A 14054-nucleotide genomic window follows, 5' to 3' on the forward strand; every position below is an offset into this window, starting at 1 on the left:
TTTATTTATTCATGAGAGGCACAGAGAGAGAGACAGAGAGAGGCAAGACACAGGCAGAGGGATAAGCAGGCTCCGTGCAGGGAGCTGACATGGGACTCGATCCTGGGACTCCAGGATCATGCCCTGGGCCAAACAAAGGCAGGCGCTAAACCACTGAGCCACCCGGGGATCCCCTCGACATCATTTTAGACCTACAGAAAAGTTACAGGGGTAGTACAAACTTTTTAAAACATCCTTCACCTAGACTCCCCAGATGTTAGCATTTCACTACATTTGAGTTGTCCTTTCCCCTTTTTTTCTCCACATACGCATGATGTGTGTGTATACATGTAGTTTTTTCTGCTTAAGAGTGAATTGCAGGGACACCTGGATGGCTCATCAGCAGGGCGTTGGCTCAGGTAATGACCTCAGGGTGTGAGATCTGGCCCAGTGTTGGGCTTCCTGCTTAGTGGGGAGTCTGCTTCTTTCTCTCTCTCTGCTTTTGTCCCCACTCAAGTGCTCCCTCTCTCAAGTATATAAATAAATAAATCTTTATAAAGAAAGTGTAAATTGCAGACATTATACCCCTTTACTATTAAATACTTCAGTGCATATTTCTTTCTTTTTTTTTTAAAGATTTTATTTATTTATGATAGTCACAGAGAGAGAGAGAGAGAGGCAGAGACACAGGCAGAGGGAGAAGCGGGCTCCATGCACCGGGAGCCCGACGTGGGATTCGATCCCGGGTCTCCAGGATCACGCCCTGGGTCAAAGGCAGGCGCCAAACCGCTGCGCCACCCAGGGATCCCTCAGTGCATATTTCTTAAAACCAACAAATTCTCTTATTTAACAAAGTACAGTTATGAAAATTAGGTAATTAACCCTGAAACAATATTATTTTCTAACCTATGGACCTCTTATAAATTGCCTTTAATAGCAAAAAAAAAAAAAAAAAAAAAAAATCTGAAATCCTGCCTTGCATTCATTTGACTTATCTTCTTAGTCCCCTTTAATCTGGAATTGTACCTGAGACTGTCTCTGTATTTCATGACATTGACGTTTTTCGAAAAGTACAGGATTTTTATTTTATTACAACTTTTTAATTGAAGTAAAAGTCACCTAGTATCTAATTCACCATTTCAGTTATTTTTTTTGAGATTTTACTTATTTATTCATAGAGATACACAGAGAGAGGCAGAGACAGGGAGAGGGAGAAGCAGGCTCCATGCAGGGAGCCTGACGTGGGACTTGATCCTGGGTCTCCAGGATCACGCCCTGGGCTGCAGGCGGCACTAAACCGCTGCGCCACCAGGGCTGCCCACCATTTCAGTTATTTAAAATTATACAATTCAGTGGTTTTTAGTTCATTCTCAGTGTTGTACAACTATTGCCACTATCTTATTTCAGAATCTTTCCGTCACCCCAAAAAGAAACCCATGTCTATTAGCAGGCAGTCGGAATACTCCCTGACCCCCAGCCCCTGACAATACTAATGTTCTTTCCATCTCTATGGATTTACCTTTTCTGGACATTTCATATACATCAAATTGTACAACTCCATCTCTATAGATTTACCTTTTCTGGACATTTCATATACATCAAATTGTACAACATGTAGTCTTTTTTGGGTCTGGCTTCTTCATTTATGATGTTTTCAAGGTTTACTCATAGCTTGAATCAGGACTTCATTCCTTTTATGGCAGAATGGTACCCACATTTTGTTTATTCATTTATCTGTTGACAGACATTGGACTGTTTCTACTTTTTGGCTGTCACAGATAATGTAGCCAAGGACGGCCATGTACAGGTTTTTGTGTGGATATATGTTTTCAGTTCTCTTGGGTATATATTTTGGCATGAAGTTGGTGGGTCAACTACCAAGCTGTTTTCCACAGCAGCTGCAGTATATTCATATCAGCGAGGTCCAATTTCTCTGCATCCTCATCAACACACCAACACTTGTTATTTTGCTTTTTTTTTTTTTTTTTAATTATAGTCACCTTATTTGGTGTGAAATAGTATCTCATTGTGGTTCTGAGTTTCATTTCCTTAGTAATTAATGATGTTGAGCAAAATTCTTTTCATGGGCTTATTGGCCATCTGTATATCTTTGGAGAAATGTCTACTCAAATCCTTGGCCCATTTTTCTTTCTTTCTTTTTTTTTTTTTTTTTTTAAGATTTTATTTATTCATGACAGAGAGAGAGAGAGAGAGGGAGGCAGAGACACAGGCAGAGGGGAGGGAGAAACAGGCTCCATGCAGGGAGCCCAACGTGGGACTCCATCCTAGATCTCCAGGATCATACCCCGGGGAAGAAGGTGGTGCTAAACCGCTGGGCCACGGGGCTGCCCTTGGCCCATTTTTCAGTCGGGTTACTTTTTCATTGATGAGCTGTAAGAGTTCTTTTTTTTTTTTTTCTTTTTAAAATTTAAATTCAATTTGCCAACATATAGTATAATACCCAGTGCTCATTCCGTCAAGTGCTCTCCTCAATTACCCAGTTACCCCAACCTCCTGCCCACCTCCCCTTCCACAACCCTTTGTTCATTTCCCAGAGTTAGAAGTCTCTCATGCTTTGTCACCCTCTCTGATTTTTCCCAATCATTTTCTCTCCTTTCCCTTATAATCCCTTTCACTATTTCTTATATTCCCCAGTATGAGTGAAACCATGATGATTGTCCTCCTCCAATTGACTTACTTTACAGAGCATCATAACCTCCAGTTCCATCCACGTTGAAGCAAATGGTGGATATTCGTCCTCTCTGATGGCTGAGTAATATTCCATTGTATATAGAGACCACATTTTCTTTACCCATTCATCTGTCGAAGGACATTGAGGCTCCTTCCACAGTTTGGCTATTGTGGATGTAAGAGTTCTTTATATATTCTGGGTACCAGACCCTGACCAGTATATATGATTTGCAAATATTATTTCCCATTCTGTGGATTATCTTTTCACTTTCTTGATAGTGTCATTTGATGTACAAAAGTTTTTAATTTTGTTGAAGTTCCACTTATCTATTTTTTCTTTTATTATGTGTGTTTTGGGCATTAGAGAGTATAGGATTTGTACTCTCGTTTTGTAGAGTGCCCCTCAGTTTGGATTTGTCTGAGGTTTCCTCATGAATAGTTTCATGTTGGGGCTTCTGGGTGACTCAGTCAGTTAAGCCCTGCTTTCGATTCAGGTCATAATCCTGGGGTCCTGGGGTTGAGTCCTGCATCGGGCTCCCTGCGCCGTGGGAAGTCTGCTTCTCCCTCTGCCCCTCCCCCTGGTCATGCTCTCTCTCTCTCAAATAAATAAAATATTTTTAAAAAGAACTTCTGTTAATGAATAGTTTCATGTTACACACCATCTCCTTTAACTGTCCTCACCCTCAACCCCTCCCCGCCTGGAAGAGAGGCACTGTTACTAACTCCCCAGAGTTCATTGGCTCTCCTGAGGTCACATCACTAGGGCGTGGGTGTGCAGGTTTTGGCTCAGCCTTGGCCATCTTCAGGGCCTCAGCCCCTGAGAGCAGTTGTCTCCTGGTTCTGGGATTGCTTGTCACCTCTGCTGTTTGCAGGACGAGGTTTTAGGCAGCAGTGGAGTTGTGACCCCAGCCTAGGAGCTGGTGGGAAAGGTGAAACCTCTGGGGAAGATTCCCTGAGGGCAGCAATGAGGCTGATGCCCACCTGTTGGCCCTTTCCTTGCAGTTGGGTATTCCTGGTAAAGAAGGGTTACCAAGACACTGACACCTCCCTGCAGAGCAGCATTGTCACCAAAGTCAAAGGTGTGACCTTCACCAACACGACTGAGCTCGGGGAGCGGCTTTGGGATGTTGCTGACTACGTCATCCCACCCCAGGTCTGAGCCCCCCATAGCACTGGGCCCTGGGCTAGCACGGCCTGACTCAGGGTGGGTCACCTAGGGAGCTGCTCAGTTACCTAGGGATTCCCTTGGCCCAGGACAGCTGCCAGGGTTTGCAGATGGAGACCCTGCCCAGACCCTTCCCCCTACATCCATCCCCGCCCTCCTCTACTGTGCCTGTGGGACCAGTCCCTTCCCAATAAACCCTGAAGCTGTAGAGACCAAATGAGGCCCCCAGAACGTTCAGGTCACCTTGAGTCAGGTGGCCTGCTGCAGAGAACCGCTTCCTTGTATTAGCCACTGACCTTGGGAAAGGCTCCCTGGCCTGTTCACCATTAGCCTGGGCCCAGGCATTGGCCACCCAGTCCTGTCCTCTTCTCTCAGATTTGGGCTTGGATCCCATGGACTGAGGTCAAAATAGGAATTCGTGGAGGGGGCAGTTTGGGACAGTGGGCCTGAAAGGGACTTATCAAAGGATATCTACTCAGAGACTTAAGAGTGAGTGGGCAGATGAATGGGATCCATTGATTCTGTGGCCCCATTGTCCTCAACACCCATGCGGAGACCCAACCCCCTGCCAAGAAGCACTGGGAAAGAGGGTCCCCAAGAGGCAGGAGGATGTCCCTTAACTCCTCTCTGGCTCCTCAGGGAGAGAACGTCTTCTTCGTAATCACCAACTTGATCGTGACCCCCAACCAGCGGCAGGAGACCTGTGCTGAGGTTTGATTTGGTGCAGAAAGCAGGGGAGGGGTGGGAGAGCCTCCAACAAAGGTTGGGGTTTACCCCTCTCCTGACGCAGAAGAGGGGGGTTTCTATCTCCTCCAAGTGCCCCAGAGAATGTACCTGCATTGTTTGGGGGCAGAAGCAGGTTCTCAAAGGGTGTGTGGCTCCTCTTGGGCTCCTGTCCTAATTCCTGGGATGGAACTTGGCTCTGAACTGGGGCCCCTGTGGGGTATTTCCCCACCCAGGTGTGCTTTCTTTCTGGCAGAGTGAAAGCATTCCGGATGCCTGGTGCTATACGGACAGTGACTGCCCTCCTGGGGAGCCAGTTGTGGCTGGAAACGGTGAGGCCTGGAATGGCCAGGGTTGGGAGCAAAGTGGGGGATGGATCCGGGAGGCTTCTAGCACTGTCTCTGTCCCTATCCTGCAGGAGTGAAGACTGGCCGCTGCCTGCGGGTGGGGAACATGCAAAGGGGCACCTGTGAGATCTTCGCTTGGTGCCCAGTGGAGTCAAAGTCCAGGCCAGTGTGAGTGGCTATGGCCTCGGGACCCTGAAGAGCTACCTGGGCAGCGAGTGGGTCTCAGCCTGATGGTGGAGACATATCTACTCAGATCCTCTTTCTGAGGACACTCCACAAAGGCCTGAGGACCACCCCAACATGAGCAAATTAATGGTTCTTGGCAAAGAACCAGGGGACCCAGGGAGAAGGCAGGCCTCAGCCCTGCCACAGGCCTGGGAGATGTACTGCGGAAGCAGGGGCAGGGCCTCCTGGACAGACTCTCCTGGCTTGGTTTTCAGGAAACCACTCCTGGGCAAGGCTGAAGACTTCACTGTTTACATAAAGAATTTCATTCGTTTCCCCAAATTCAACTTTTCCAAGTACGTGGGACTAGGTTATTGGGGATCTAGGGCCTGCCTCCTGTTATTGTGCATGGGCCTGTGTGCATGGGCTGTCCGTGAGTGTGACACCTGTGTGTGAATGAACCACTGGGTGATGCTGGAGCACCCCTTCCCCTTGCTGTGGGAGTGTGGTTCTGTCCTGAGTGCAGTAGGTTGCTGGGGGTGCTGTGGGGGCAGTAGTCAGGACTTGAGTAGGGGCTAAAGTTAGGGACTCAGCCTAAGCCAGATAAAGGCCCAGCAACTCCTGGGTCAGGCTGGCTCTCACCTGAGAACAACCAGTCTCAGCTTCATTTCACTGTTCATGGCCTCCCATCCAGGACCAATGTGCTGGACACCAAAGACAAAGCTTTCCTCAAGTCCTGTCAGTTTGGCCCCAAGAACCCCTACTGCCCTATCTTCCGCCTGGGGTCCATGGTCAGCTGGACGGGGAGTGACTTCCAGGAGATAGCCCAGCAGGTGGGTGGTGTGCCCTCAGGGAGCCTGGCCTGGGGGTCTGGGGGCCTGAGAGCTCTGGGTCTGGGCTCTGTAAGGAAGAGGGAGGTAATTAGGGGGACCTGTAGGATGGGGTGGCCCAGGGATGCACAGCCTACAGAATTCAGGCACCCAGTGAGAGCCACACTGAGCACCTGCTGTTTGGTTCTGAATTCTTGGGGCATCCGTAGAAATTGAGCTGGAAGGAGCCCTCTGGCTCTTGTGTAAGGCACCCATCCCAGCGTGGGTGCTCACTCAAGTACTTCCCTTCTTCCTGGAGGCATGAAGCAGGAGGATTCTGGGGTTGGGTGCTCTCAGCAGCCTGTTTGCTCAGCCACTCCAAAGGCAGGACTAGGACCCTGGAACTCCCACTTTCTTCCAGGAAGGATGTTCCAGGGGCTGGCTGACCATGGGCCTGTGTACTTTCCCCATCTTGTCCAGCTCTTTCTGTGACTTCTCTCCATCTCCACAAAATCCTGTGCACTGATTATTATCTCTTCTTCATCAGGGTGGTGTGATAGGAATTCAGATTGAATGGGATTGTGATCTTGATAAAGCTCCTTCTGAATGCAACCCTCACTATTCTTTTAGCCGTCTGGACAACACATTATCAGGAAACTCAATCTCCTCTGGGTACAACTTCAGGTAACCAGGACCAGACTCGCTGTGTTGTTACCCTGTCCATGTTTTGTCTTTTTCTGAGTGCCAGCACCATGACAGCCCTTACTCGGGTAGATATTAGAGTGGGAGGTAAGGGGACAAGGAGCTGTGGAGAGGTGAAGGGTGGCAGCTAGGAGAGGAGAGGTTTCTGTCACCCTGCGGGCTCACCAGGAGCTGAGGCTTGGCTTCTTAGCTGGGTCACTTCCTTCAGTGCTTTGGTGGCCCTGAGTCAGCCCAGCATATCATGGAAAAGTCCTTGCCTCCCAGGGGAATGTCTGTAAGGCTTTCACAGATCTGGATGCATCTTTACCATAATGTTAGCAAGAGGGTCTGTAACCTCTCCCAGTGCTGCTAAGAGCAGGGTCCTGGGGTGCTTATAAATATCCAAAGCAGCCAAATATGTGTTGCCAAACAGGGAAGGTCTCCCTTAGGTTTGCCAGATATTACCGAGATGGAGCTGGAGTGGAGTTCCGCACGCTGATGAAAGCCTATGGGATCCGCTTTGATGTGATGGTAAATGGCAAGGTATGTGCAGTGTATCTCCCATTCTGAGGCCGGGCAGGTCTAGGGTGGGTCATGTTGGAGTCCCTGGGACCCATCCCTGTTCACCCTGCATTGTTCCTTTGTGCTACAGGCAGGGAAGTTCAGCATCATCCCCACAATCATCAACATTGGCTCTGGGGTGGCGCTCATGGGTGCTGTGAGTACTCCCCTCCTCACCTTTACTCTCTGAGCGCTGGCAGGGGAGGGGGAAACTGCTTGAAAGGTGCTGTCCTGATGCTTCAGGAGGAATGAGAACAGGTGAGGCCAGGGGATGCAGGTAAAGAAGGACCTGACACGTCCCCTGACACCTGCCAGCACTCCCCATGTAGCAGTCCCCACCTGACTTTCCCCAGTTTCCCCAGAGAGGCATCTGCCTGCAGCTCTGGAGCAAGGGGTAGGAGTTGGGTGGGGCTGGGCTTCTCTGGGATCCTGGGTTGGTCCCTGCACTTGGAAGCTTCATTTCCACTGCTGTCCCAGTGGAGGCGGGATCCAGATGGATCCAGCTAGATCCAGGGTTTCTCAGCTGTGGCTCTGTTGACATTTTGGGCCAGATAATTCTTTTTTTGTGTTGAGGCCCTCTGTGCACGGTAGGATGTTAAACAGCATTACAATAGATACCTGTACTCACCAGGCGCCAGCAGTGCCTTCTTCCCCAGTTGTGACAACCAAAAATGGCAATCCAGAAATTGCCAAATGTCCCCTGGGGAGCAAAGTCACTGCTAGTTGAGAATCACGGGGCTTGAAGATGAGCAGTAGGGACACCAGGCTATAGTCCTCCCTCAGGTCTGTCTGTCAGCTGGGCCCAGCGGGGCTCACAGGAGAGGAAGTAGTTGCTGAAAGGGAGGCAAAGGTTTCCTCCGAGCTTCTTGTCATGCCTCATGTCTTGATCTTCTGGAAGTTTTTTTTTGTTTTTTTTTTAATTTATTTTTTATTGGTGTTCAATTTACCAACATACAGAATAACCCCCAGTGCCCGTCACCCATTCACTCCCACCCCCCTCCCGCCTCCCCTTCCACCACCCCTAGTTCGTTTCCCAGAGTTAGCAGTCTTTACGTTCTGTCTCCCTTTCTGATATTTCCCACACATTTCTTCTCCCTTCCCTTATATTCCCTTTCACTATTATTTATATTCCCCAAATGAATGAGAACATATAATGTTTGTCCTTCTCCGACTGACTTACTTCACTCAGCTGGAAGTTTTTTTTAAAGACATAAGAGCTGTTGGTGAGTGGCTCACGCCCACACCAGCAAGCTCCTTGCCGGGGTTTCTGGCCACCTCGTCCTCTCTGCCCTCTCGGTGCTGGCTTTGGGCAGGACCTAGGATGGACTTTTTATTGAGACCAGGAGAACTGTGTAACAGTATCACCAAGTAACAGGATTCAACAAGGCTGTTCTGAGAGGTGTGGATGCAAGTGAGTCCCGGATGATTCCTCTTTACTGCAGGGGACCGTTGTTAGGGAGACTTGGACATTTGCTTACATGACTTTCTTAGAGCTGGGCCACTCTCAGTGTTTACTGCCACATGGCGTGGGTCAGTCAGAATGCAAGAGCATGGGCGATCTACCTGGAAAATACATGTGACAGGAAATGTGGTATAGAGGCTAGGTTGGGTGGAGGACTGTTCTGTGGAACGAGGAAGTGATAAATAACATTTTGGGCATCTCAGGGGGGTCAGAGTACCCAGAGTCAGAGGCCCAGTTCACCTGTGAGTCTGTTCCTTGGCCCCCAACCCCCCTCACCTTGTCGTCAGCCCTGCAGGGAATTCTCCCTTCCTCGGGCCAGTGGGTGGAATGGCCCTTGGTGGAGTGTTTGGACTACATGCTCTGGTCTGAGGCTCCCCAGAATGGGTATTGGTGGGTTCCAGCTGGGTTAGCTCTGTCCTCATCCATCTTTCCTTGACCGTCCTGTCGTCCTTGTTCCTCAGATCCCCTCCAACTCCTCTCTCACAGTGACTACGGGAGGGACCAACCCAAATTTCTGTGTCCTGCCTGTGTTCAAGGCTCTTCAGTGTCTTCCCTAAGGGATTAGGACCAAGGCCTCAATGGCATTACAAGAAAGTTTACTGGCTGGTCCCCATCACACCTCTCCACAAGTGTCACTCACTTTTGCAACATAGGTCCTGTGGAATTTCCTTTGCTTCCTCCGCAATGCCCTTCCTGCCCCCCCCCTTTTTTTTTTTGCTTTGTATGAACTCCTATTCAACCCTCAAGACTCAGCCCAGGTATCCCTCCCCAGGCTGAGTCCTGTCTTCTGTCTACTTCCTTGCTCCTGTCCTCATCATAGGATATGTCACTGTCATAATTTACATGCTTGCCTCCCGCACCAGAGGGACGGTCCCCACAGGGTCTCATTGTCTTAATTCTCCTGCACCCCAGTGCAGTACCTGGCAGATGGTGAGTGCTCAGGAGACATTCATTGAAGACAGGATTGCATGGGGCCAGAGTGGTGCAGGGGATGCTTGGCCTGACAGAATGGATGGACCCAGGCTAACTCTGGCTCTACCATGGACCAGCTCTGTGGCCTTTGACAGAAGTGCCTCTTTCTGAACCCAGTGTCCTCATCTCATCGTTGGGGATGGTGATGCCCCTTGGGGGTTGGCACAAGATCAGATGGGATGTACTGTGTATCAGGTGGCAGGGCACTTTCTGGAAGTCTAGGATTCTGGTCGGAACCCCAACTCTTCTGCCACAGGGGGCTTTCTTCTGTGACCTGGTACTAATCTACCTCATCAAGAAGAGCCACTTTTACCGAGACAAGAAGTACGAGGAAGTGAGGTCAGTTATGCTTTGTCCCCAGCAGGGTGAAGGGACCCTCCTGGGGCCACCTTGATCCCCTCCCCTTCCCTGGCCTGAAAACTCTACCCCGGTTGGAGGTGGGGCTGAATCACTGGGAGCTCCTTGGGAGGGCCAGGGAGGTGGAATGTTCTGAGAATGGGCTTTATAAAGAACTGGATTCTGGCTTACAGCAACTGGCAGCAAAAAAAGGCAGGGGACTCAGCCTCCAGGCCTGAATCAGGTGCTGTCCACTCTGGGACTTTAGACAACTCCCAGGCTTCTTTGTGCCTCAGTTTCTCTCTCTATGAGCCTTCTAGCGCTTACATTTTAGGATTCTTGGACTTGGTAGTCCTGGTGGGCTGGGTTGAGGGGAGCTGGAGTAGTAAGAGAGGAAAAAGATGGATTTCTTATTTTTTCCTGTGGGGGTCTATTTCTAGGCCTCTCTGAGCCCTGAGTGTGGTGGTGGTGATGGTGGTAGTATGTGTGTGTGTCTGCTAACAGCAGTGGAACACGGTCTAAGTGGAAATGCTGATGTCTGTGGGCAGATTGGAAAGGGAAGAAGGCTGTGGCCCAGCCATTCTGGAGGAGCTGGGCTCCACGTGGGCACCTTGGTACTCCCTCTACCCCACCACAGCACATTGTTCCCCATTCTCCGGATTGAAGCTGCCCTGGGTCAGGCTGAGCCCTCGGCCCTGACCCTGATGGAGCCCTCATTGTACCTCCACCCCTCCCTGGCAGCTGCAGGAGGAAGAGGGGTGCCCCCCACCCCAGGGCGAGGGGGGTCTACAGGGCCCACCCTCACCAGCTTGGAGAAGGTGGGCCGGGCTCAGCAGGCCAGAGTTAACTAGGTCCTGTCCTGCCCAGAATCCTACAGGTCCTCCCGGGGCTTGCAGAGTCCTCGCAGCAGGGTGGGATCCCAGAAGCAGAGGAAGCGGAGCATCCAGAGGCGCAGCCCAGAGGCAGTAGCCAGAAGGGGAACAGCTGCAGGTACCAGCAGCATCTGGAGCCCACCAGGTGAGGGGCTGCCAGTCGGAGGACCCGAGACTGAGCCTTGCAGAGACAGCCAGGCCCTCTCCCCTGCTGCCCGCTCCAGGGTGACCTGGCAACATGGCAGGATGGCCAGGATGTAGGAGAGCCCATCCACTCTGGACTTTGTGGGGAGGGGGTGCTTTAGCCCCTCCAAGATGCTCGTTATTTCCTCCAAGCCCCTAAGTCACCACAAAGTCCACTTGCTGTGCTGTCCCAGCATTAAGACAATAACAGTGCCACCGTTGACTCAGGCTTACTCTGCCAGCCACTTCTCTTTGTCTGCATCAGCTCATTTCAGTTGCTTAATGAAGTGGACACTAATAGTCCCTATTCTACTAATGAGGAAACTGAGGCGAGAAAAGTTAAGTAGCTTGCTCGAGTCACAGCTAATAAATGGCTGAGTGGGATTTGAACATAGAATCTAGAATCCAATTCTTCTCCATCAGGGTTTCCTCCCTTACCAAGTCCCCCATGCCCCTACTCCTTATCAGATGCTTTCCTTGCCTGTTGCTATGGGAGGCTCCAGGTGCCCCCAGGGGATCACCACAGTGCCTGCTGCTCATTGCTGGTGTGGCTTCAGAGACCCCCCAACACATGTCTGGGCCGTGGCCAGGGACCCCCAGACTGCCCTTCTCTGCGAATGCTCTATCTGCGGTGCTGCCAGCGAGGTGGCTGTGGGGCAGGGGGGTAGGGGGCTCTGCCTTTAGGCCGTCCATGTCCACAGGGCTCCCAACTGTCCTCTGTGTGCCCCCTACCCACACACAGGTCTAGCCACCTGGGCAATGGAAAAGTGCATATGGAGCAGCTACAGAACCTGCGGACAGCGGAGGCGTAGCCAGAGCTGCTGGTTGACAGCAGATTTGGTGAAGATGTCGGGGCAGAACAGCTTGTGGCTCTGAAGTAAAAATTGTGTTTGCATGGACAGGTGCTTCCAGGCACAGCCATCTCTTCTGCACCTCAGGATCCTGCTACGAGCTTTTTGTTGTGTGTGTTGTATGTGTGGTGGGGAGCCTGCTAGGGGCCAGAGTGGCTCAGATCTAGAAGAGAAGGCTTTGGAGAAGCAAGTGGGGGAAGGCCAGAGGCCTGGGTGGTATTCGAGTGTTTTCATTTTTCTAAGAACCTAGTTGATTGATTCATTCACACAATAAACATTATTTGCTGTGGGCTGTGCCCTATCCAAGAGATGCTTAAATGAGATGCTGACCTGGCCCTCAGGGACAGGAGCACACATGGAATTCCCTCCAGAGCCAGTAGATATCACAGCCAGGCCCAGCTCCTCTGGCCTTCCTCCAACCTCTAGCTGAGATTTCACAAATCCCTGTTGAGAATGGCGGCTCCTCAGAGAAAGACTTTAGCCAACATCCAAGGGGGATATTTGGCTTTGCCCTCAGGGATGAAATTTAAAGGTGGCCAAGGAGGCAACCAGGAAAGGACTGGATGTGCAAGGAGGCAGCTGGCCCTTGAGAGAGGCAGCCCCTGAGAGCTTCCAGCTAAGGTGGGGAAGGGGAGGCACAGAGGCCTCTACTCCAGTCCACCCACCCAGCCCCAGGAAGCTTTGAGCACAGTGTCTCACCCAAATGGGAGATGATCTGCCTGTGTCATTTGTCTCTTGCCGTTCCATGCGGCTGGGTGTTCCTACCTGGCTTCCCTCCCTCTCTCCGCAAAGCCTGGGTCTGAAGGGCTAATGAGATATAATAGGTGATGCTCACTTGGCTGGTGGAAGCAGTTGTCAACAGGGAGGCCCAAACTGTCAGGGGGCCTGGCCCCTCACCCCAGACTTTCCTACCCCACCTTACTCTATCCCACCCCACCCTGCAGAATGGTGCTGCTTCCCCCCCTAGTGGCTGCAGAGCCTCACTACTTCACGTGTGGCCTGTGGACTGGCAATATGGGCATCACCTGGGAACTTGTTGGAAATGCAGTCGCTGCCCCATCCAAATCAGAACCTGTGTTTCAACAAGACTCCTAGGTGACTGTTGTGAACATTGTTGTTTGAGAGCACTGGTTAAGTAGATAAGCAAAGCCTGGCTCCAAGGAAGGAAGAGGCCAGCTTTGGTAGGTGCTGCCAATTTCTAGGTCAGACAGAGCAAGAAGATTCCACCCCACCGCCACCCCCAGGAAAGGGGCAAGCTCAATGTATTTGAATTAAAATATTTTGACTAGATAATTTATGTTAAAAGATTATAGACAGTGAAAAGCTTCCTTCCCACCCGTTCAGAGGCAACTTGTGTTACCAATTCCAAGAGGCTCTCCTGTTTTGCTGACAACCTACCGGGTTACTTGTGCCCTTACTAAGGAAATGAAAAGTTCTTTTCCTGATGTCTGCAACACCAGACCAAGTCTCCTGTCAGAAAGGGACACGGTGGAGTACACTTAGGTACTGGGCTGAGGGTGGGGGGGTCGCTCACTTCTCCCTCTCCCAGTATCTGAGGAGTCCCTATGTAAACCCAAGGGGAGAGACGTAGAGCTCATCACTCACCATTGTCTGATGGTTCAGTAGCAAAGGCTTGCAGTGCTGCCTCTGGCCCAAAAAGACCCAGTATTTGGTTTGCACAGACCCTGGCCTAATGCCACCTACCTGGTATGTTCCTAATGATTAATTCCATGCCTTGGGAGTGCCATGATGCTGGCCAATGGGATTTGTAAACTGAGTGCTATCAAGTGGACCAGCCATGAAAGAGCTAAGTGCCCTCTACCCCTGTTGTAGGGGTCACCGGGACTAACTAGTCACGGCTGCCTTTGTGCCCCAACGCCTCATCAGTTCTTCCTTTCTCAGTGCTGTAAAGGGGGAACAGGATTTCCTCCAGGTGTCTGAGTACCCCAGCTAAGGACAACAGTGTCCTGCAGAGTCCCTAAATCACCCCACTTGGAATGGCATCTTGCATGTCTGAAAAAGGGCTCCACTTGATTGCAGCCCACCCTCCTCCACCCAGATGATGCAGCTCCCAAGAGCATTCTCTCCAGGGACTCTTCAAAAGGCACACCTTTCTCCCAGCTGTTTGTTTCCCCTTAAGCCGAAGTGCAGACTCAAAAGGAGGAAAGATGGCAACCATTGTCTGGGACCTGCCTTATAAATGTATTAATATTTTTATTTGGCTATAAAACAATAAAAGGTTTTAACTTGAAAACTA

The 14054-nt window shown here is 50.7% G+C and overlaps 1 protein-coding gene across 5 annotated transcripts in view; it reads left to right on the plus strand.

Annotated features, from left to right (window-relative positions):
• The window catches only part of P2RX5 (purinergic receptor P2X 5), a 29055-nt gene extending 15001 nt beyond the window's left edge, over positions 1-14054 (plus strand). For 3 of the 5 annotated variants that reach the window (XM_072778958.1, XM_072778957.1, XM_072778961.1), the window contains exons 2-13: positions 3673-3823; positions 4475-4546; positions 4815-4890; positions 4977-5073; positions 5346-5426; positions 5765-5903; positions 6427-6563; positions 7010-7103; positions 7213-7278; positions 9812-9894; positions 10759-10908; positions 11689-14054. In XM_072778958.1, the coding sequence (XP_072635059.1) occupies positions 3673-3823; positions 4475-4546; positions 4815-4890; positions 4977-5073; positions 5346-5426; positions 5765-5903; positions 6427-6563; positions 7010-7103; positions 7213-7278; positions 9812-9894; positions 10759-10908; positions 11689-11758 (1216 nt within the window). In that variant the 3' untranslated portion in view covers positions 11759-14054. The remainder of the gene's footprint in view (positions 1-3672; positions 3824-4474; positions 4547-4814; positions 4891-4976; positions 5074-5345; positions 5427-5764; positions 5904-6426; positions 6564-7009; positions 7104-7212; positions 7279-9811; positions 9895-10758; positions 10909-11688) is intronic. The other 2 variants (XM_072778959.1, XM_072778960.1) reach the window with 2 other exon arrangements.

The sequence above is a fragment of the Canis lupus genome, chromosome 16, assembly GCF_048164855.1.
Source record: "Canis lupus baileyi chromosome 16, mCanLup2.hap1, whole genome shotgun sequence".
In the NCBI taxonomy this organism is placed as follows: Eukaryota; Metazoa; Chordata; class Mammalia; order Carnivora; family Canidae; genus Canis; species Canis lupus.